This window comes from Channa argus, chromosome 22 (genome assembly GCF_033026475.1).
Source record: "Channa argus isolate prfri chromosome 22, Channa argus male v1.0, whole genome shotgun sequence".
Taxonomy (NCBI): Eukaryota; Metazoa; Chordata; class Actinopteri; order Anabantiformes; family Channidae; genus Channa; species Channa argus.
Window position 1 is genome coordinate 7450925 of NC_090218.1, and position 23800 is coordinate 7474724.

General features: G+C 41.1%; 1 protein-coding gene across 2 annotated transcripts; it reads right to left on the reverse strand.

The window, feature by feature from the left end:
* Positions 1-25: 25 nt before the first annotated feature.
* Positions 26-23242, reverse strand: LOC137108097 (phosphatidylinositol-binding clathrin assembly protein-like). 2 transcript variants are annotated; one of them, XM_067492407.1, is made up of 19 exons: positions 22330-23242; positions 13192-13334; positions 10936-11011; positions 10632-10734; positions 10299-10392; positions 9452-9563; positions 8855-8961; positions 7472-7513; positions 5574-5659; positions 5227-5329; positions 4677-4810; positions 4313-4410; positions 3897-4010; positions 3750-3780; positions 3441-3582; positions 1605-1628; positions 1279-1335; positions 1002-1121; positions 26-163 (listed from the first exon to the last, which is right to left on the reverse strand). In XM_067492407.1, exons 1-19 carry the CDS (start codon positions 22457-22459, stop codon positions 149-151), a joined length of 1731 nt encoding a protein of 576 aa, XP_067348508.1. In that variant the 5' UTR covers positions 22460-23242; the 3' UTR covers positions 26-148. The 2 variants fall into 2 exon arrangements, with proteins under 2 accessions (XP_067348508.1, XP_067348509.1); XM_067492408.1 differs by lacking the exon at positions 7472-7513 and having other exon boundaries at positions 22330-23239.
* Between the last annotated feature and the right edge of the window lie 558 nt (positions 23243-23800).

Genomic DNA, 23800 nt, shown 5'->3' on the forward strand with positions numbered 1-23800 from the left:
CTCCCCCCCCCTTTCCCCCCCTTCCCCCCCCCTCTGTCCTCATCTTTCTTCCTCCTGCACTGGATTTGGTTAGGGATTTTCTTCAACTCTTGCCGTCTCGTCTTCTCTCTCTCTCTCTCTCAGCTTTGCTGCCATGGTTACATCATCCCTACATGAAGTGCATCTGCAGAGGAAGAAGTGAGAACGAAGAGCAATTCAGTTCAACAAAACACCTCATCAAGTGTTCAGGTATCTATTGACAAGCATATTACTTGTTGCTGTGCCAGGAAAACAGCTTCTCGGGAGCGTGAGTGCTCAGTAAGCAATTATATTGTTCGGTTATGTTTTGAATAATTGGTCAAAACACACTTGTTTGTTCCCGTCAGAGTGTTGTAGATGTACCAACTGATGATTACTCAGTGAAAAACACTTTCCACACGTGATGGTCAATTTTAGAATTATCTGACAACACGATTGATCCTGCTTCTTGAAGGCTGCACAGCTTGATCTGTACTCGGGAATTGTTAGGAATAGCGATGAATGACTGCACTGATTTTTCCACAAGACTTGCTGGCAAAACTCCTAGATACATTTGTGCAAAAGCGAAATGTGACCCTATATTATTATGCCGTTATGTTTGCTTTTGCAAATTCCAGTCCAATCATTGTGAGATGAAATTAATTTACTCTCCTTTTAGATCTATTTTTAATTTTTAGGTGATCCCCTAAATTTAAAGTGTTCAATCACCCCAGTTATTAATTTATAACTCTTTACACACTACTTGTACAGGGACCTGGTTGCCAGACGTTGGTGGTCTTGCAGAGTTTCTAAGGTTTATTGGGTCTAGAAGCAAAATGTAGAGTGAACCATTTCTTACAGTTTCTCTTTTAGCTTTGGCCAGAATCAGAGCAGCTGTTTTGTCTGTTTCTTATCTTTATGTAAAGCTAAAGTAACTAGCTGGGAATGATCCAGCCAGATTCTTATATTAATATACTGTACTTATGTGTGTGTGTTTGTGTTACCTGTGTTCCCGGGATGTGTCCAAAGGGATTGTTGGGTCTCAGGACCGGCTGGTTGTACATGACAGGCTGTGGGGGCATCATGGGAACACCCCCCATCTGATGAGTCATCTGAGGAGGGAGCTGGTGAGATGACAGGTGATTGCAGGTGGAGAGCAGGAAGGACGTACAAACGTGGTGCAAAACAAAAAACATTTAGACTATGTTAATTCCAGCAGAGTACAAAAGGAATATTTCTTAAATGTTTCAAAGAGTTTAGATTAAAGACATTATTCTTTACCATTCCATACACAGGCACTTGGGGTGTCGTCATAGGAAAAGCCACTGGTGCTGGAGCCTGTAGAGACAGAATCACAATATCTGAGCTGTGCAACCTAAAATCTATTACAAACTGAACCCTGGAGCTGCCGGCATCATGTCTAACCTGTCAGAGGTAGAGGCAACACAGCAAGCAAAAGAATTCCCTTTTCCTCGAAATATTCACAAGTGTTCAACAAAAAAAAAAAAACAGAGCAATAATAGAAGATCTTTACAGCCGTAGATGTTTTTTAAGAAAGCAAAGAAAAGAATGTGCAAAAAGAGGAGTGACAAAAACGAGCTACTCACATAGCCAGTATAGATCATCCCGTTCTGTTGAGTTAAAGAAGAAAAGAGAGAGAAGAAAGAAATAGTCTTTAATTCAGTTCTACATACAACTACATATAAGCCCTGCTCACGCCACGTTCACATCACTTCTACTTTCTATTCAAGCCGTGCTGCTGGCTTTCCGAGCCATTTGCTGAATAAATGAGCAGTTTGAGTTGAGAGGTCAATCAGTCGAAAATTAAAAGATGAAACCAGATTGAGTGGAAGAGACGTGTAGATGATTAGAATGGAGTACAAAGGACGGAGGCACATTTAGGAGTGCATTCAAAAGCCCCCAATGCCAGAGAACGTTACATTTAGCCAACAGGTATATTTGATGAATTTCAATGCAGACTGAGGCGTCATATCATTAGGAAAAACTGACTTTACTGACTGGATGATGTATAGCAGCAAATTAACAATACAAAAAGATTTCTGCTATTTCAGAATATAGAACAGTTTTTTCTATATGCTGTGTTCTTATTTTTACTTTGTCGTATTGGGTAACAGTATTATTCTCTCCTGATGACACATTAAACTCTTTTGATTTGATGAACAGTTTCCAATATCTGACCATTTTAAAAACAGCACCTACAACATGTTTCACTAGTTTGTGAAACTGATACAATAGTGTGGTTGAGGTGCTGCGGTAAAGTGTTGGCCGAGACACCACACCTTCTGGATTTGATGTGTGAAATGTGCTTTTTTGTGAGTGTGGGCAAAGATTTGGCTCACAGTTTTTGTTCCTTTACACAGTGGTAAGGTGCCAATGTTAACACTGAAATAGGTTTTGCTTCCTGTGATGATTCTGTCAATATGGGCTCTGAATTTATCATTTCCTAAAGCTCCTTCAATAGAAGTGATGGAAGACAAAATCTGTTTTTGCTCTGTATCTGAAGCCCATGAGTCTCCAGCAGACTATATTAAGGGAATCAACTGGATATACTGTTACTCTGTGTAGTCTAAAATTCTCTCTTTGTGTGTCCTTGCACAGCGTTTCCCTGTTGGGTTGCAGTGGAAGGGAAACAACAGAGACGTAATTTTGTACAAAACAATGCTTCAACTTTGGAGGATATTTATTTAATGTGGCTAAGCTGGAATGTTAACACCTTGAAATGTAGACAGACATATGAACATATTTTTGCATAAATTCATGATAATGGTTTTTGTCCCCATCACTTACAATTACGCACTCTTAAAGGCCAACTTCACCAATTTTCGTCTTCCAAACATCCCTCTGACTTCCCTATACTAACATATTTCTCTGATTCCAGCTGAAAGAATCCTCCAGACGACATCACCCAGAGGAGTTTTTCATCATTAGGACTTCCAGGGGAGCTCTGGAGAGGCAGGTTGACTATGATCACAACAAGATAACATAATCTGACCTAAAGGTTCCTCCAAGTGATGTCATCTGGAGGCATTTTCTAGCAGTAGGGGAGGGGAAGTTAGAGGGAACTTTTTTTGGCATTCATTTACATGTAATACTCAGACTAGAACCAAAAGAAGTAAATTCAATATCAGTGAAGTCGTCCTTTAAAGGCTTGTATTAAGAAGAAATTATTACATGAATGCACAATTCATGTAATCATTTCTCCTCTTATTGTTGTATTAGAACCTGAAACATTTTGAACCTATCCGTTAAGATAGTGTTTTCTGAGTGTGTGTGTGTGCGTTTTCTCGTTCATTTTATTGTTGTACAGTACAGTTAGTTAAAGCCCAAATGTCTTATCAGGCAACATAAGTGAAAAATCCCATTGTGTGACTGTGGATGTGTATTAGGTCACCGAGACCACCTGAATGTTGCGTTTAATTTACCATCTGAGGAACAGGCATGGGTGCAGGTGCCATGGGATGGGTGGTATGAGTCCAGTTGGTGCTGGTGCACATGGTCTTTGACTGCCAGCCACTTCCCCCTGTTGGCTTCTTCTCTACCAGCTGATTCCACTGGAGCTCTGGCCTGACGTACAAACACACACACACACACGCACACGCAGCATTTACAGGTGCTCAGATGATGCAGAAACGTAATCATGACTCGTGTGAGACCGACCAGTGCTAAAACTGGATAGACTGCGGAGTTTTTTGCTGGCGGCATAGTTTTTGATGTCAGGAAAACCCACTCACTTTTTAGCTGGCATTCCCCCAAATTGCAGGTCTGAAGGGAGGAAAAACAAAATATAATATCAGCTGAAAGGAGGCAACAGACACAGAAGAATAACTGTGTGACAAAAATGGAAAAGGCTGCTAATTCTTTACAGACTGCATACTCACTACCAACAAGGCTGGCTAATGAAGAGTCCAAATCATTGGGCAGCATCTTCCCAGAGTGTAATGGGGCTCCAGGGCTGTGAATTTGAGTGGGTGGGGCTGGCTTCAGTAGGTCACCTAATGTCCCATGGTTACCATAGCAATGTGAATGGAGAAAAGAGGGAAAATGAGTCAAGAGCACAAAGCAACTGGACTTTACTGTGACAGTGTATCCAGCTTTGAAGTGTGTGTTTGTGTGTGTGAGTGAGTGGACATTTATCTGCATCCTCTGTTGTATGTTTGCATGTTTATTTGTGTGTGTGTGTGTGTGTGTGTGTGTGTGTGTGTGTGTGTGTGTGTGTGTGTGTGTGTGTGTGTGTGTGTGTGTGTGTGTGTGTGTGTGTGTGTGTGTGTGTGTTTGGCTGTGTATTCAGTCCTACCTCCCCAGGCATTGTTATTGTTGGGCACAGTGTGTGTGGTCTGGATGGGGGTAAAGTTTGGATGCAGGGTGAACAGCTCACTGGTCAGGTTTGGCACACTGCAGGAAGGACAACAGAGAGGAGAGCACAGTTTGATTTCTGTTTTTAGTTTTATATAACCTGAAAAGTCCACTAAAACTAAATCTAATTTACAATGCCAGGCCGGCAGAAGACCTCTTGGTAAGGAACTTGCATCAAGGGATAAAATCAAACAAAAAAAAAAAACTACAGGCTGATAGTTTGAAGAAAGAAAACGGTTTACAGGAAATACACAGAGCTTTCCTTCAGTGTTTGCACTGTGACTGGTTAGAGGTGTTCGACTCACTGGTTGTTGATGGGTACGATGGGTGAGTTGGAAAAGAGATCCGTGGCCCGTCCACTGCTGTTGGCACTGCCCGCTGACTGGGTGCTGGGTGACACATTTGGCGTCTGAATGTCAATCACCTTATGACCATCCTCCTGCTTGGACAGCATCAGCAGAATGTGATTGCTCTAATCCTACTTTTGTAAAACAATCCTGCAGCACACAAGACTAAACTGCAGAAAGCAAATCATGTCTCATTTTAAGCAGGTTAGCCATTTGTGTAAATATTCCAATTCCTAGTGGTTGTATAAAAAAATAGGTTGTCCTAGATGCTTCGCAATTTAAATGAGAAATCCACTGCAGAAGGAGTTCATTTCTGTTCTCTGCACAGTCCTGTTTTCTACGGGCTAGGAGCCAAAGACAGACAGTGTAATTCAGTGTACTGCTGGATTAATGCACACGTCCATTCAACATCAACAAAAGTGTGAACTGAAAAGACTTGTTTAGTTGGATACACAGTTCACACAAGAGAAATAAATTTCAGCGTGCTTTTCTCTTGCAAATGTCTCGCCTTGTGTTGCTGCAGTCTGTTGTCTTCTGTCTTGTCGTCCATGCGGCTGAGGGAGATCCCAGTGCTGGAGAGAGAGGACACTGCACTGGACAAGGTGCTGGATCTTAGGATGAAAGAGAGGGACACACACATTTTGCAAAGCAGAATGCACGTAGTTGCTACATTGCTTTTTGGTTTGTTGTTGCTTTTTTTGTAGTGAGCTGTAATTTGGAACCATAACTTTATGTATAAAAGGCTTGAATATGCAGCCACACGAATAGCAGCTACTTCTGAAAAAGTCCAGTTGACATGATTCAACCCATGGTTAATACTATAGTACAGTAGCACAGTAGTATTAGAAGAGGTACCTGCTGGAGGTGGACAGGTCCTTGAGCTTCCTGCCCTCCAGAGAGGCTAGATGCTGCTCCAGAGCCTCCAGGAGAGAACTGGGAGCCTGAGGGGAGTTGGGGGGGTTGGAAGTGAGGGGACAGCATTAGAATCGCAGCCAAGTAAACTAAGTAGGACACACTGATTCTCTCACTCCCCTCTCGTCACGTCCGCATTTTATTGCACACACTTAAAAGATACACATACACGAAGCAGCAGCAAAATTAAGACAACACCCTCAGATTTAGTATCTCCCTTACAACAGATTTTTTTAATTTTTAATTTTTTTTTTTTTTTTTTTTTTTTTTTGCATTTGGTTTCATCAGGTTTGGTTGACCAGCATGCACACATCAGCCCTGGATCATGCAAGCGAGCCCACAGCGGGACTGGCAGGTCCGAACAGATTATAGCATCATTGCTGCTGGGCTCCAGAATAGAGATGCAACAAACACATCTCTGAACCATATAACGAGCCCATGCGGATGCCAGCAGTGCACAAATGCTCTCATAAACACACACACATACTTATACACGCATACAATTAAAGAAAATCACAATCCAAAAAACAAAGAGTTAACCCATGGATTCCATTTTAGGTTAAGAATTAGATTAATTGTTATTTATATGATTCAATTTGGAGACTAGGCGGCAACTAGACAAAGGAGCTTGAGTACCAGAATTCGGTTCCACTGGAAGCCAAGGAAGTTAACTCAGTGAAATGTAAATGTCTGGTGAAAAACCAGGTATACACATTGAGCAGCTGGCCAGCACTCTTTATTGGAAAACACAAATGATGGATGGGTTCATTTTGACCACATGTGATACCACAGTTTTCATCCAGAGCCTCACATTTCAGCGCCAGAAAACACAATGCAAACACAACAAGCAAAGAAAAGATTTCTCATATACTTATTTTAAGGGGGAAAGAGAGTAAAATGCGAATTCTGGATATCCTTCTTCAGAGAAATCTAGAATATGCTAAAAGTTTAAAGTAAAACAGACACATATCTAGAGCTCAGTATAGGCATGGGTCACTATGTTGTTGAATAAGGGCATATAAGGTCTTCATAAGCACTACAAGCATGGCAATCATTTAAAAAAAGGCAGCCCTTTTCAGTTACCCGATTTGTGATATTGTAAACATCCAATTATGTGTCCACTGAAAAGTTGGTTTTATGTTATTTAGCATGATATGCAGTACTTATGATGGCATTATGTACACCTATCCAAGTCATATTTGCAGAAACCTATTTAATAAAACCATTCGCTGCTCTCCCCACAGCTATTGCAAAGGGACATAATCTTTTCAGGAATATGATTTGAACACTGCTTATATGGGCAAAGAACTATTTCATAAAGCTGTGCTGACTTATTTGGGTGATAAGCCTTTAAATCAAAAGACAAGACTTGGTCTTTAGACTGGGAAAATGCCAGTTACTAAGACAGTTACTAAGCCCCGGTTATGGACATCTAAAATAGAAATACTCAAAAAGAGATTAAAACTTTTGTTAATCAGCTGCCTAAATGCTGCTTTAAAAATCTTACCTTAGAGTAAAATTTGTTCTGCAGTGATTCGCATAAAAGAAAAGAAAAATACAATGCCTCTACTTTTTGCGGGGGGGAAATGCTTTGAGGCTAATTGCAGGACTTTATTTATTGTTTCCTGTCTATTCTAGATTCAGACAGAAATGGAGAAAAGGAGTTAAGAAGAGTAAAGAAGAGAGGAGGGCGACGCGGGGCAGCTGCAGTGTGGGCAGGTCTGTAGGGTGAGTAGGGAACGGGAGCGTTTAGAATGAAGCATTATGGGATTGACTTGACGGATTTATATACTGGTTGACTGACTGGTTGATTGACTGATTGAGATGAGATGTGGACTGACCTGTGTGAGATCGGGGCTGTCGCCCTGATCTATCCCAACTCGCTGTGTCACAAAAAAGGAGGGAGGGGTAGGAAGGGGGGAGGCAAATAAAAAATAAACCAAATGTAATAATAAAACAAGGAGTAAACCAAAAAACCCAACAGACCACAGGTTTAAAAAAGGGAAGAGGCATGTGAAGGAGGAGGAGGAAGAGGAGGGAGAAAGAAGAATCAAACCCAAGCATTCATTACTTCATGCAGTGGCTGGAAAGAAAAACAAATAAAAGACAACAGAGGAGGAGGGAAGGGGGGTGCATGCACAACACACACAACACCTATATATACAGTATTTGTACACGCACACACACACTTATAAGTACACACACACCGAGATCTGGAGAATGGTTTGAAATGAATGCTGAGCACACCGACTAACTGAACAGGCAGGGCGGAGAGGGCAGACAACAGGTCACATGACATCCAAAAACAAAGACACTCAACTAATGTTGACTTTGAACAGAAAGAGAAGGGAGGGACACAGATGACACACAAACAGACAAACATATATTTTGTTAGACAAGTAAAATGAATGGGTCCTTAAAGTCAACGTTAGTCTGTTGTTGTTGTTGTTTTTTATTTTTTATTTTTTTCTTGGGATTGAGCGGCTGCACCCCAAACCTTCTTCCAAATGGGAACGAAGCCAAGCAGAGTGAGAAAGCCTTTGATGATGGTGCACGGGATAATGCTACACAGTCTACAGAGAATAAAACTGTTTATATTCATTGTGAAGCCTAGCAAGGACTGCAGCTGGTAACAGAATAACAGCCATAAATATGTTGTTGTTGTTGTTTTTTTTAATTTAAGAAAAGGGAAAGGGAGGAAATAAAATAAGAGGAAGAGAAGACAGAGTGATAGAAGAGCTTGCTTGGGCATGCAGTGCAGGCATGTAAACAGGCAGCACGTGAGGGGTCCCTCAACTGGAAGCTTTTCATGAGTGACTCTCTGAAAACTCAGCCATTAATCACTGATTTGGAGTAACCCCCTCCCCAGGTCAGGGCAAGAGAAGGACAGAAACAGGAGAAAATCTAGAGACAAAAAAAGACTTGGAAGGTTAGGGAGAAGACGCCCCTGGACACTGATCTGCGGTCGGTTTTGGGTTAGGAAATCTCGACCGCAAATCAGAAACCAAGGTTAAATAGAAGCCTGGAGCAAATCTCAACAAGTTTCCGCAAGTTTTTCTCCACTGATTGGTTTGGAAATTCATTGAAAAGAGGATTTAGATTTGTCTGACATGAAACAAGAGGTCGAGGTGAGATTGGCTCCAGACGGATATTCCCACCCTCTCTACTGGTTTCTAACGTTTGTGTTTCCTCGGTGGAGGACGAGCAGGACAAACAAAAGTTACCTCTGCCACTTTGAGAAACTCGGACAGCTTTGTCATCCTGTTCAGGAAAGTCTTGTAGATCTCCAAAGCTTCTTTGCACTGATTCTTCTTCATGTCAAAATATTTCTCTGTGTATCAGAAGAGCAGAGTCAACACAAAGGCCATTATCATTTATGCACAAAAACAGAGAAGCTTGTTTATCTGCGGGAAATGTGTTTTTTTACTACAGTGTGTATTGTAGCGCACAGAGATGCTAGAGGTTCATAAAATAAAAAAATAAACAAACACCTTAAAAATTAACTTGGTATTGATTTGTCACGACATGCCCATCTGGTGATGAAACACAGTAAAGTTATATAACCACTGTTGAAGGATGGATCGTGCAGTTGAATTAAGTAATAAGGCACTGAATGAAATTTTGACCTCAGGCCTGAAGTCTCTTTGGCCTCAAAAGTCTCTAAACTAACTATGAGATACAGAAAGCGGAGCATTTGTTTTTCCCCGAAAGACAAAGTGGGGCCACAGTCTTATGATCTCAACACTAGAGGAAGATTACTCCATAAAAAAACAACATGGCTTCAATAGATATGGCTCTGGTATGTGCAGTGTATGGCTTACCCAGCATGTTGATGACCCCTTCGTTGTAAGCAGCAAACAACCGTATGGAGTCTTTAAAGAGCAGCATGAACGCTGTGTTGATCACACCATTGGTCAGCTCGTTAGAATTAGGCTGGAAGAAAAATGGAAAATGCCGATCAACATATTATGGTGACTGCTCTAGATTTTTAGATACGGGTTTCAAAGTGATTGGGAATAACAGTCTGAGTAGTGCTTTGTTGTTGGTCTTCAGAATGTTCGAGCAAAGGGTTGGTCATAAATGTAGCTGGTACCAAAACACCACCTGTCGTGGTGGCAACCTGAGAACCACTGGTGGACACCAATGGTAAAGGAGGCCGTCAGGCTAAACTAGGAGGCCTTTCGGTCATGATTGGCCCAGGGGACTCCTGAAGCAGTTTATGGCTACCGGCAGTTGAGAAAAGCTGCGGGTCGGGTGGTTGTGGAAGCAAAAACTCAGGTGTGGGAGGAGTTCGGAGAGGCTTTGGAGAAGGACTTCATTTTGGCCTCAAGGAAGCTCTGGAAAACCATGGAACGCCTCAAAAGATAAAGCAGGGCTCGTCCCATACGGTACTCAGCAGGGGAGGAGAACTACTGACCAGAGGATATGATCGGACAGTGAAAGGAACACTTTGAGGAACTCCTAAACCTGACAAACATGCCATCATCTGGAGGAAGCTTGGAGTAGAGCTGCTGCTCCTTCATTGTGAAAAAAAAAGCCAGTTGAGGGGGTTTGGGCACTTTAGAAAAATGCCTCCTGGGCCTTACTAAACCTGCTGCCACCGCAACCCAACTCTGGATAAGTGGAAGATGATGGAGGGATGGATGTGCATTTGAGTCACATGTTTACCTGGAAATCCAGCAGTGCATCCAGCTGGTTCTGAATGATAGGCAGAGTCTTGATCAGTTTCTCTGTGTTCATGGTGCGCATCACACCATCAGCCCTAATACCACAAGAATACACACAAATGCACACTCAGAAAAAGGACACATGAATCACATGTTCTTTCATGGGTCTACAGGTGGGCATTACTGGTGACGCTCATTGACCCTATGACTGGTTTGTGCTCATGATAGTGTGACACTGCATTGCACCGTTTTGTTTGGTATTTATCCTCCTATTACCCCATGGTTGCCTTGGCACAGTGGCTGTTGTTTAGGGAAAAGTGAAAGAGTGTGTTACCCTCTCTTCATCTTGGTGAAGTCCACTGCTGCTAGTCTGTAAGACATGGCTTTTTCGTTCAGGTAGCGACTGTAGCGTCTGATGAAGGTTGACATGTTATAACCTGGGGGGGGGTCATTGCAGTTAGAAACTGATCAACAAATCCGATTATAAAAAAACACGATCATTTTCTTATAAAGGATAAATCTGTGAGAGTTACTAATTTTTATTTACATATATTCAGTCAAAATCATTACTCTTTAGTATTGCCATCCTTTCAGATCCAGGATCTATCCTGCTAAACAGTCAAATGGTTTTACGTCACCTTGTAGTGCAGCCTTATCTAGAAAGTTGTTGAGGTTGAAGAGTGTGTTTCTGGAGGCAAGGTACTGCATCAATCTCTGATGGAAAAAGAAGAGAACAGAGAGGAGTTAGTGTCTTACGTGTTACTGCTCTCTGACACAGTGACACTTATGTGTTTAGTGCCCACAGAGTGAGCAGTTTGTTTGTAGCTGTTTGAGCTTCAGCAGGCATTTCAACAGATGCAGAGTTTGTTGAGTTAAAATAATGAAAAGGAAACTGTACCTTTCTGTTTTTATCTTTGACTGCTTTTTGGTCTTTGCAGCAGCCAAGCAGCACAAATGTAATATTGAGTGTTGACTTTCCCGGTGACCTTTGGGTCATCGAGCCTAAGCTTTACCAAGAGATTCAAAGCAATAAGGCCACAGTGTAGCCACTTTATTCCAACAAGCCTGTGTTTCTGTAACCTGGCTTAGAGCTTGTGAACCTATGAATCTCATGCCAGCAGCCTGTTCTGAAAAGAAATACATCACATTAAGCAGGTAAAGTGCTTTAAACTAAACAGTTTTTCTGGTCAGATGGGGAATGTAAAGCTAGGCACAGAGCCAGCTTAGTCATCACTGACAAAATTTCAAAACAACATGTCACTGCTGGTGTAGCTGAAAGCTTTGTTGTCCGCAAGCTTTTCAGTGGGTCATCCTGCCTCAAGTTATTGCTGCTATGGTCTCCCCCCCCCCTCCCCCCTCGCTGTAAGAGTTCGAGAGAAATTGCTTTAACCCAGTGACCAGAGTGTCTCTGGACAGATTGATAAGTCGAGCTATAGACAACTGGCAAATGTCCACATCTATGTCTCTCTCTCTGTGTGTCTAATTTACTCCATTTCAAATGTGCACAGTTTTAATAATAGGGAGGCATCTAATGAATATTATTTTATTGATCAATCTGCTTTCACCAATCATGGCTAAATTGCTTACAAAAATGGCAAAACAAAAATGATACAGCAGGAAAACTAACACACTCACAGAACAACACTGGATGCAGTGATTTTCCCTTCAAGGGGTTTTTGAGTGAGGCTTCTAACCAATAAGAGAAGGTCAAATCCTGGGCACCACATGCTGCATGACACCTAATGACCAAAACTTGTGGCTGACATAAACCACTTTATGTGTTGACAAGTTGTTAACCCACAATAATATATTATGGTATTATCGTCATCATTTATTGGTTAATTCTGTTTTGATAAGAATCTGCATCTTCATATAGTAACTAAAGTTGTACAGCAAAGTAGTGAAGTTTCTGATCTCTAGTGAATTGAAGTAAATATAACAAATGGCAATTCACTAGTACAAGTATCTCAAAAAGTGCCTGAGTATTTACTTAGTTACTTACAAACTCTGCCATCGAATAATTTACATCTACATTTGCGTTTAGTCATTTAGTCACTTTTATCCAAAGGGACTTAGAGTTGAGGTACAAAACAAGCAAAACATATAAGTCGAAGAGAAATCACAAAATCATAGTGCTATGAGAAGAAATGTTTCTGTTTCAAAGTTGACCAGTATTTTGCAGCCTGCCACTGTTATTCCTAAACTAAAACAATGCAATAGATGCTTATCCATGCTCACCCTGAAATGTGTTCATTAAAAAACCCCACCGCTGTTAGTTTTATTTCTTTGATGGGTAAAAATACATTCCTTTGTTCTGCAGCTGCACTTTGGTGCAACCGTCCTTAAAGCTTATAACTAAGTACATCAGAGTGCATATTCAAAGTGGCCTTGGAAATATGGTTCCTTGACAATGTATAAGTTGATTTACATAACGAAGAAAGCTCTGAACATGTAGGCCATGCTACACTGTAAATGTGGTTTATGTCCTGTGTTGTTAGGTACATGTGGAGGTCAACAACAAAAAACGTCTTTGTGCAGTCTTGTGATTTTATGCTTGATTATTAGTCTAATCTTAGTCTGTATGAATCATTTGCACAAATTGCATTTATTTTTATTTTTTATATTTGAAGCACATTACTGTTCTTTCAGAGTTTTCAGTGAAAAGAACTGCACTTTAGAAAAGTTAAGCTTTCTTGGTTTAGCTCACAGAGAAACTAGGACTTTAACTCACATTTGTGGCTCACGTTAGCGGCAAGTCTGAGTAAACATGCTTGCAATTACTTGTTTATACTGTGATGCATTTGTATTTCCAGTGTTTCCTTGTGATTGTGGGAAACCAGAATTCGTATCTTTGCTGTTACTGTGCTTTGACACTTTGGTATATCCTGCCTCACCTCATTGCCGTACATCATGAGGTGGTGTGTGGTGATGAGCGCTTTGAAAACCACAATCCAGCTGTTGCTGGCTGTGCGCTCCAGCAGTGTGTCTGCCAGGTGTGGGATGCTGACATTCAGCTCATTGGTGCAGTGGATCAGGTCTAGAGGACAAAAAAAAAAAAGACAACATGGATTTTTGAGTCTCTGGGAATTAAAGCACCGACCACATGTTAAAACAATTTATAAATTTGGACAGTTTGAGTTATTACGAATAAATGTAATGAGTGAACAGACACAATGAATGAATACAGCATCGACTGGTGCATACACTTAGTATTGGTGCACAAATCAATTAACAAATGATCAGTTAACGACAGAAACGGTATCCACAGATTAATCAGCATCAGGGTGACTGTATTACAAAATCCATTCTCTGGCTGTAATTCGACAGTGCTACCTACCTACACCACCAAAATATCAATAAAATATCAACTCAGATGGTAAGTTACACTTCAAGGTCAATTCTATTCTGGCACAATCAACTCAAGGGATGCATAATTAATAATAAAAACTGTCAAATGAAAAGACTGATCATGAATAATGAATCGAAATGTTCTTGCAGAGCATCTTTGTGCACAGCGGACTACAGCTGAGCTGACTCCCACAGTTTACACTACAAAATAGAACGTCTACATCGCCCGTTGAAAGCAAATGTGAAACACATTTCAAAAGTGGAAAAAGAAAAAAAATGGAATCCTTCGTGGCATAGATTCAACAAGGCGCTGGGATCCTTCCTTGGAGATTCTGGTCTATATTGACATGAGAGCTTCACACAGTTGGTGCAGATTTGTCGGGTGCACATTCATGAAAAGAAACTGCTGACTGTGGAGACCTATAGCCTATAGACTGCGTATAGCTTGAGCTCATTGTCGAGTTCAAGAAACCAGTTTGAGATTATTTTAGCTTTGTAACCTGGCGCATTATCCTGCTGGGAGTAGCCATCTGAAATGGGTACATTAAGGGCATGGACATGGTCAGCAACAATGCTCATGGAAGCTGTGGCTTTGAAATAATGCTCAATTGCTGTTAAGGGGCCCAGTGTGTGCTTAGAAAATACTCTTCGCTTTCTGAAGCCAACACCACCCGATTGAAAAGTTGATAAAAGGCAGGATGATTTGCTTATAACAAATTATGACTCTACCATCTGAATGTCACAGCAGAGATTGTTCATCAGACCAGGCAACTTTTTTTTTTCCAATCTTCTGGTGTCCAATTTTGGTGGGTCCTTGTGATTTGTAGTCTCAGTTTTTTGTTCTTGGTTGACAGGATTGGCACAAGCTGTGATTTCCTACTGCTGTAGCCCATCTGCTTTAACGTTCGACGTGTCTACAAACCTCTGTAACTAGAGGTTATTTGACTTACGGTTACCTTTCTATCAGCTCGAAACGGCCATTTTCCTTTGACCTCTGGAATCAAAAAGGCATTTTCACCCAGAGAACTGCGTCTCACTGGATATTTTCTACCATTCTGTGTCAGTAGATTATCCGCCCGCCTTGTAGCAATAATCCATGCCATCTCCAAAATCACTTTTCTTTGCCATTCTGATGCGCAGTTTGAATGTCGGATTGTCTTGAGCTTGTCTACGACCCTTAAGTTGCTGCCGTGTGTTTGGCTAATTAGTAATTTGCGTTAATGAGCAGTTGAACATGTGTACCTAATAAAGTGGCCAGTGAGCGTATATTAATTATTGCATATTTGGCAAATGTAAAGCAGCTGTGATTTAAAACATAAAAAATATTTATAAGTTTAGTGGAAAACATGTATTATAACCTTGACCTTGTGTGTTTTACAGCAAAGTCCTTCATTTAAGGCGGACGGTAGTTTGCCCTCAGTACATAGCTGCTCCCTGTAATCTGCTCATTTATTAGTCACCTCCACACCTGGATAAACCAATTATCGCACCACGTCGCTCTAAAAATTCAACTTAAAAGTAATAACCACATTGTTCTTGGTAGCACATTTACAAAACTGATATTCTGCAGATTTTTAATAACAAGGGACACAGGGACAGGATTTTAGCTAATAAACCATGCATTTTATTTACTGAAAGTCATAGAATAACATGGACAGACAGAACAACACGTCCAATTTGTTCTTGTCAAATGTAAAAATCAAGCAATTTTGATGAGAAGAGATATAATGCCAGATTGTAAAGAACAGCACAACAGCATAAGAGCAAGAGAAGGAGCTAAAATTAAATATATGTTCTAAATGTCCCAGTGTAAATGTACTGGGGGAGGGAGAGGAAGTGAACTTTGAATTCAATTGCAGACGGAGAAAGAAATACTGAGAGAAAACTTCAAGCAGTTTGGTTTCTGAGGCAAATTCTCGGCCCGTTTCTTTCCCACCATCAGAGGTTATCAGGGTTTATTTGAAAGCTCTGTGATGTTCTCTGCGCCCACTGAAACGCTGGATACCAAAGAGTCCCAGCCGATACCATGGTAAATGTTTAATGCATGTCAGAAGCACCAGAAGCAGCAGCAGTTCACAGCAACTAATGCTTCAATCTTGTTCTTCTTTACTTTGTGTTTATCTTTGAGTGTGAAAACTGCAGTGATGACACAGCCGGTAATAGCTGTAACAATATTGATTATAGTCAACTCATCCAGCTTTGACTGCCATGAATTATCCTCACAGTCAGACTGTCAGTGTCACGAATAAACAAATAATTCGAAAATTATTCACAAAGAAACTTTTTTGAATAAATATCCATAAACAGCAATGCGAACGGTGGACGTATAACATTCTGGGTGACGGTACCTGTCACTAGAAAGCAAATTTACACCGGATGACTTAAAGTTTTTGACGGTATGTGAAAATTTCGAATTCCTGTTTCTAACCTTATTCTGTGGAACACGTGTTTCTCATTGTCCCTTCTCCGGATTGCGTCTCACCGCACACGGCAGTGCTGTCGTTCGCTCATACATTACACAGTCTTAATGGTTTTGGTTTTTTGAATTTTCTTTTGGCTCAATAATTAATGGGACAATATGGATTCCAGCTAATTAATGTTTCCTGTCAAAAATGAGTGTGCACACACACACACACACACACACACACACACACACACACACACACAATGTGGAATCCCTGCATGCTTTTGAGCTATAATAGCAGCATGGCTGGATGACTGGAATGTCTGTCCACCACTTTGGTCTAACACAGTATCTCAACCACAGTAGCTATTAGATGATTTTCCATGTTTACTCACTCATGCTCTCTTGAGTATAAAATCTTAAGGTGACCTCAGCTGTACTTTCTGGTTAGTGCTAATCTGCAAATTTTAGCACGTTAACAACAGAGATACTAAACATTACTAGTTATTACTAAATGAAACTACACATATACTAGTATTTGACCTCCCCTTATGTGGGAAAAGCCTGGGTTTTAGCTGCATTATGGCTTTAATGCACTTAATCTTTATTGAGTTGGCACAAGTAATGCATGTAAGGACAGAACATTTTTTCTGTCAGTTGGTATTTCTTAATTGTTATAGTGAGGATATGTCGAATTCTTCACATAAGCTAGTTAAAAGTAAATTGAGTTAGTAAATTGTATTAAATCACATTTCTTACATTTATTGTTGAAATATGAATTGAATGGAAATGGATCTGAGGAATCAAGTACTGTAAATAAGACATGTGAATGTGCAGTTGGGATGTATTTTTACAAGACATTTTTTATCTTATTACCCTTTTTTTTAAAATTTACAATTAGTTTAATTAATACTAAAAAAAAATTACCTCAAATAAAATAGTATTTTGGGCCCGTTTGGACACAGTAAATACCACGATAAAGCCAGGTGTATTTACCTGTGAGAACAAAACAAGGCTAAAAGATTGGGACGATTGCAAGGGAGTCCGAAACATGACTCCAAATAAATGGGTAACATTGCTTTGTAACTGTTAGATATTTACATAAGCTTGCCAGCAGGTTCACCAGATCCACAGCCAGGTGATAGCCAGGATAATCAGATTTAAAAGAAATAATTTTGCTTTTAGCAGAGTAATAGCAAAGCACTCATGCACCTGCTTAAATACAGCTGCATCTAAATAATAGGGCTTCTTCAGTAAATTATTTCAGATGTTGTGTCTCCATTTACGTATTGCTCTAGGTCATAATACATCAGCTAGGATTTAATATTGGACATGTAGCAGTGTAAGAAGCCAGAGGGCTGTGATGAAGTATTAACTGTGTGAATTCCAACTTAGATTTTTGATAAGCTGCTTTCGCATATGACTGATGTACAATTATTATTACAATCACAAGTCAACTTTACAGTAGGATATAATTTATAAAACCAATTAATTTTAAATCTTATGGCAACAAATTAAATGTATGATATCTGTGGGGCTAGTTAGGATAATATATATTTGCTTTAATGTATGTGTGGCTGCAGGAATTTCTAATCATGAGGTGACTTTACAGTAAATGTATTAAAATTCATATCCAATGCAATTTAAGAACTTGGTTTTAGATAAAGTGGGCACTTTTCAGGACCTGCGATTTAATTGGGTGATCATACTGACACGTAGGGCAGATGTAGGAGTAAATGTGTGGGATTATTCATTAATGCTTTGTTTGTGTGTTCCCATCACGTCAGACTGCCTGTGACTCATTTCAGTGTGGTCTTTTACTTAATTTGACTCAAAGACCATAAATGTGGCTTCTGAGGTGTGAAAGGCCCATAATTATACCCAGCACATTTTATTCCTACAGTACATCACTGTTGAAGCCATGACACACAACAAAGAAGTCACATGCTGAGTAACACGACCGACAAGGTCATTTTTAGTTTGAATATTGTTCAGCATGTGATAAATCTAGTTTCAATTGCCACGCTCGACAATCTCAGCCATGCAGAATATTACCTAGTGAAAGTGAAATCCCATTACTCTATGTCATGCCCATCATTTGTTATAGTAAGTAAATAATCAACGTTGTCCATTTATGTCACCAACCAGTCTGTCAAGGTCGTTCCATTATATAGGAGCTGGGAAAAAAAAGGCAGCAATGACCAGTTAAAAAAATGTCATAGCATTGCCACTTCTCCTTTCCACTGCGCCTGGGAAAGATGGATCAATTACAAGTTGAATATATTTTAAAGGCAAGTGAAATGTCGTCTGTGTTTATCAGACCTCTCATATTGGTTGAAGTGATACAGAATCAGAGCCCAGGTGATTTTTCTGTTCTTACTTTCGGGTCTAAACAGAAAACGCGAGTGCATAAGCACCGAAGGATGTGATTTTAAATTCTTCTAGTGCGCAAATGTAACAGTAACATCTCCTTTATTACAACAAAATGAAATATGGTTTCTCTTCCAGCAGGAAGAAATCCCCAGTCAGAATCCTGATGCTATTTCAAAGAGTGCTAATAACTAAAAATGAAGACTTTCTCAGCAGTATGTCAGGTAGCTTGCATCATACAGTAAGTCTAGATAAGCATAGTATAGTTTGTTGAGTTATTATAACCTCATACTATTGCCTTTTTCTGCTTTTGGAGGTTTCACCATTTGTTCTTTTTCACATTCCTTTGCTTGGATAAGATGTATCAATAACAAGATAAATATATTTTAATATTAACAAAACCAGAATCACAGACCAGGTACATTTCACATTCATTTTCTTTCTTTCTGATCCAAACAATGATGGTCCACTTTGCCAGCAATTTTAATTCTTCTGGATTCTGTTATAGCAGCATGAAAACCTCAATCACATTTTTAAACACTGCTAATAACCAGCATAAATCAATTCATGTTAATTAAAAAAAATTGATGTAGAAGATACTCTGTTCCTCCCAATGGGAAATTCACAAATTCCAGCAGTAATGTTTGAGCAATGTCATGACCTTTAAGTCTGACCCATCCTAAACACGTCCACAGTCTCACTTCAAGTGAAGCGTTAAGGTTATGTCTATTTATGTCACCCTCCACCTGCAACCACCTGAAAACTTTAGATGAACCTTAATCAAGTGGATCCACGCTGCGTTATGTCACCAAACCATTACAGTCAAATTGTCTCGTTTACGGCCGGGCTGAATGGTTTGGTTCTCTTTTTTTGTGTAAATAGGTACGGTAGGTTATTCAGAAAACATCTATTCCCCCATAAGCCCAAGACCTATACGGATTAAACGTCACAGCTTGACAACAGAGGTGAAGTCGTTAACGAGTCAGTGGTTAGTTTAGACATAGGAGGACAGAGGAGTGAAAAGTATAGTTTTGAGATTACAGGATATGGTTGTAAATTTCCACAGAGGCTGTTGTTTTTGACATCCCCTCCGGGCTACTCTACATTTCACTGGCTTCTGTAACTCAGTGCAATCTCTCATTCAGCATTTCTTTCTTCACGAAACAAACGAAACCTGTTCTAGGGATTTACTCTCTATAATTTAAGACACATTGCTCTTCCATCAGAGCACTCACTGCTAGAAAAAAAAAACTTTGTTAGCACAGAAGACATTTGAAAAGTCAGTTTTCTTTTTTTTTTTAAATCTGTAATCTATGCTGATTAACAACCTCATCCACATTAGCTCCTCTGTGCACCTACAGCTTCGATAAATACGACACATTGATCCACTAATGGGCTGAGATGGGACATTTAGCCCCCCCAAAAAATATAGACCTTATGCGCAAATTTGTGTTCATTAAATATTACTATAAATTAAAATAATTATTTAACAAGAGCCATCCCTTATCTTTGTGCATCTTTATTATTATTTCAAATGTTGGTGGTGTTTTGATTTTTATCCAGATGTCACTGTTCTGTCACCAAGGTTATTTTTCAGTTTGGGCTTTTAAAAAATCATTTTATTAAGTAAAATGATAAGTACTGCGTCTGTCACTTATATGACCCTTAAGCCTAAATGGAACTCTCAGGCCTGAGATCGACCCATAGTTATGTACAGCTGACACATCAAAAGCTCCTCTTGCGCTGCAGAGCTTGTTGCCTTTTTCTTTATTCACTTCCCCATCGAGGTCTCCTCAGCCAGTCGGGGGATTAGAGACACTGACCTCCTGACTGCAAACACATTTCTGTCCTTGGTCCTTCCATAATCTTAAAAGTGCAGCCTCTACTCTAAATAAATGCCAAGGAGAGGGTACGTCCTATCATGTCCTGGGTAGAATGGGATACAGGCCCTCCGGTTGGAAATAGAAAGTGTTGTATTGTGGAAGCTACTGTAGCTGTGTCTATGAGAACAGCTGCATCTGAATGGCCCTAGTACAAAACGTTCAACTAAAAATTCAAGCTCCGAGCTTCCAGGGGGGTGAATTGAGCCAGGCCTATATTTTCTGCTTCGGCATGGAGCCTTCTATTCCACCATTGATTAGGATGAGAGTCAAATCACAATCAGAAAATATCCCTCTTGCAAACCGCGTCGACCAGAATAAACTCACGCCTTCTCATATAGGGAACTTCATTGTCGTTGGGAGCAGTCAGATAAACCGTTTTATAATCCATTTGACAAATTAAAATTTGTCCCGCGAATGCGCCGGCCCTTTTTTTACTTCTGCCCTCGCCCTTGAGTTAAGAGACATTTACAGTGTCTGAGAGTCTCCAACTCATGACGAATGCTGAAGGTTGACGACCTTCTGCCATTCAGTAATTGCAGGGTAAAACGTTCTTATAAAACCATGGCTTCAAACCGATAACAGCGCCTGCCACTTGCTGCAGTTTATCTTTTTTTAGAACACTTTTGGAGTTCAGAGCAATCAATTGGCTTGATTCTCGTCAATGTACACATAAATCTTCCAGTTTTCATCTGTGCCAAGAGTTTTCAGACTGCTCCCTTTTACAATGGAGCAACAGCTAAAATGTCCAACAGCCTCCTCACAAGTGGCTACAGCAGCAGTAATTCCACAGAAAACTTCAATAATTAGGCTTAGTGTTGGTCACCATCAAGATAAGCAGATTTGTATGAAATCAAAGCAGCACTAATTACTCAACGTTGCCATTCATGAGTCACAACAAAAGGGCCCTTTGTCATAAATGCACATATAAACTTGCTTCTGAGACGTCTGGAACACTCCCACTGTTTTTTCTGCTTTCTGCTTTAGCAGTTTTGGGGGGGGGGGGGGGGGGGGGGTCGAGCAAAGTGATACAACACATTAATGGAGATGTGTTGCATTGCTGTGGCACGTCTTGTGAGGGAGCCCAGTGTCACCTCTGCTGTGGACATAACTGACTAATCCGCTGCCAAACTTGCCGGCTGACTGGCTGGGTGTGTAGCTGGATGACTGACTCTCAGGCTGTTTGGCTACCTGCCTTGTTGTTCCTCTCAGACTGATTTATCCATGTTTCCTCTTGATTAGCCATCTTGTTATTTGCCCGTCTGTGAGTCTGTCTGTGCCTCTGACTGGCAGCGCCATTGATTACCTGTGCTCTCTATTGATCATGTCAAGTAATTATAGTGAGGCAGGAAAGCCACCTAACCTCATAATCACTGGTAGAATTTACATGTGAGGAATCCCCTTCCTCCCTGTTTGCAGGCACAGGTAATTAGCAGACTGTGGAGATAAAGAATGTGACACTAATGTAACACCCACCAGCAGAGGTACAGTACACACAGTACATTCACTCACTCCTGCTCCTCCAGCACCCGGCTCTGACAGCAGTAACACATTCATTAATGATAACAAAGCAGCAGAGGACATGACAGTGAACTTGACTGTGGCATTATAGAAATGAAGATGTGCTGCACCAATAAGGCACATTCAGTACTGGGGTGTCTCCAGAGGATATAGTGCTGTTGCTGATAGTAGCGTTAAAAATGGATTGGCCTGGTTGTAATGTGATTGGCCTGTACCACAGTGGCCTATTTCCTCTGAATGATATGCACACATAGCACCTGGCTGTTTGCCCCTCGCCCTATGTTGAAATTTACTGCTTGCATTTACTGTATGCGTTGCTGCGTAAATCACATTTTAATCTGAGGGAATGTGATGGTGCCTAATTACGGAGGCTGCAAACATAACAGATGAGGGAGATGGGAAGCATAATAGATGCTGTTTATACAAGCTGTCCTTTGTGAGATGCTGGCAGTTTGGTGCATGCATGCAGGCTCCCTATACAGTGAGCAGTGATGGTATGTTTAACCTACAGTCAAGGTGTTTCTTCTTCGGTCCGCTGACTTCATGCGTCGTGGCCTTGCAGACGGCTTTGCTGATGGCAGACCCGGTCATGCTGTGCTGCGCGGCGGCGATCCGGTCCGTCAAAGACTGTCCCGACATGTTACGGTGGAGGATGAGGAGGCAGGCGGAGTGATGGTCGAGTCCGGGCGGGGGGAACCGGCAATCAAAATGTCTTTAGCGGCAGCGAGGAGGGTAGTGCCCTCTGCGAGAATCGGCCGTCTGAGCAGGAGGAGGAGGAGGAGTAGGAGGAGGAGGAGGAGGAGGACAGCAGCGTACACCGACGAGGATCCGGTGGGAGAATTCATGCGGCGGCCAAATAAAGCATAAGACGGTCACATCCAGGGAAGCATTTAATATTCATCAGGACGAGCCGGATTCAGAAATGAGAGATTGACCTGTTGGCTCTAAAAAAAAGCCGAAAAATATGTGTTTAATCAGAGCAACCTGCACCAAAAGCAGCTTAATAGGCTAATCATATAAGACAATGTACAGTACGCTGTAGCTATCCCTGAAAAAAGCCGCTGCCGAGGGTGAGATGCCGGCGGAATGCGCCTGTACGAGATGTGAATCGGAAATAATCCAGACTACCAGTGATTATTATCAGATCAATGCAGCATCAGCCTGTGACTGTAGACTGGCTTTTTCAAAAACGATATAAAACAGACTTGTCTTTTCCCTTTTCTCCTCTTCTTCCCCCGGTTTCTCCTCTGAATCTGTGCAGAGATCCGACCGCAGACACGTCTCGGATCCACACAGCACCCCACGCTGGCTGCATCTATAACCACAGCCGCTTTGATTTTTATCCCAAGTCTTTTTAATCTCCTCACAGAAAGGGTGTATTACCGTGGTGAGGTTGCCGATAGGCCAATATTTTTTTTTATTTATTTTTTTTGTCAGTCAAATTCGTGTGTAAAATGGCAGTACATGAATCAGGTGACCGGGAAAGGAGGGCGATTGGGCCACTTCTCGGGTCCGGGGAGGGCATCTTAAAGCAGAAGGATGCCCCGGGTTTACTATGGCAAGGGGGGTGGGGGGTGGGGGTGGCATCAGCTGGTTCATCAGTCGGTGCATATGGAGGGCTCAGGAGTGCGATGTGCAAACTCTCCCTGATTACCTGCTGTCCAATGAAATGTGGACACATAGGGAGAAAAATCCGCGATCGTATCTCCACAGGATGTTTTATTTGTGTGGCGCTTGTGCGCTGCTGCAATGGGATTCCTACTGTCTGATAGTGACTGAAAATGTCTCTGCAATGACCCCCGTGTGGTTTATTTCATGGGTTTTCACAAGATTGGTAGGATTTCAAGGTGACCCCACAGTTTCATTGTGCTGCTATGATACACTCTGAACAAAAATAACCATAATCATGTTGCCATGGTGCCCATTTAGTGACATTTCTTATAACCTTTCGATATATTTAAGGAATGTGCAATCAGTTCC

Bases quoted from the DNA above. Each gene is read 5' to 3' on its own strand.
- LOC137108097 (XM_067492407.1), bottom strand. From the start codon at position 22,459: ATGTCGGGACAGTCTTTGACGGACCGGATCGCCGCCGCGCAGCACAGC. The intron at 5,660-7,471 runs GTCAGTCCACAT...AACTCCCCTCAG, and splicing joins ACAGCCCCGATCTCACACAG to GCTCCCAGTTCTCTCCTGGA. The intron at 1,629-3,440 runs GTAAATTAAACG...TTAACTCAACAG, and splicing joins CCATGCCTGTTCCTCAGATG to AACGGGATGATCTATACTGG.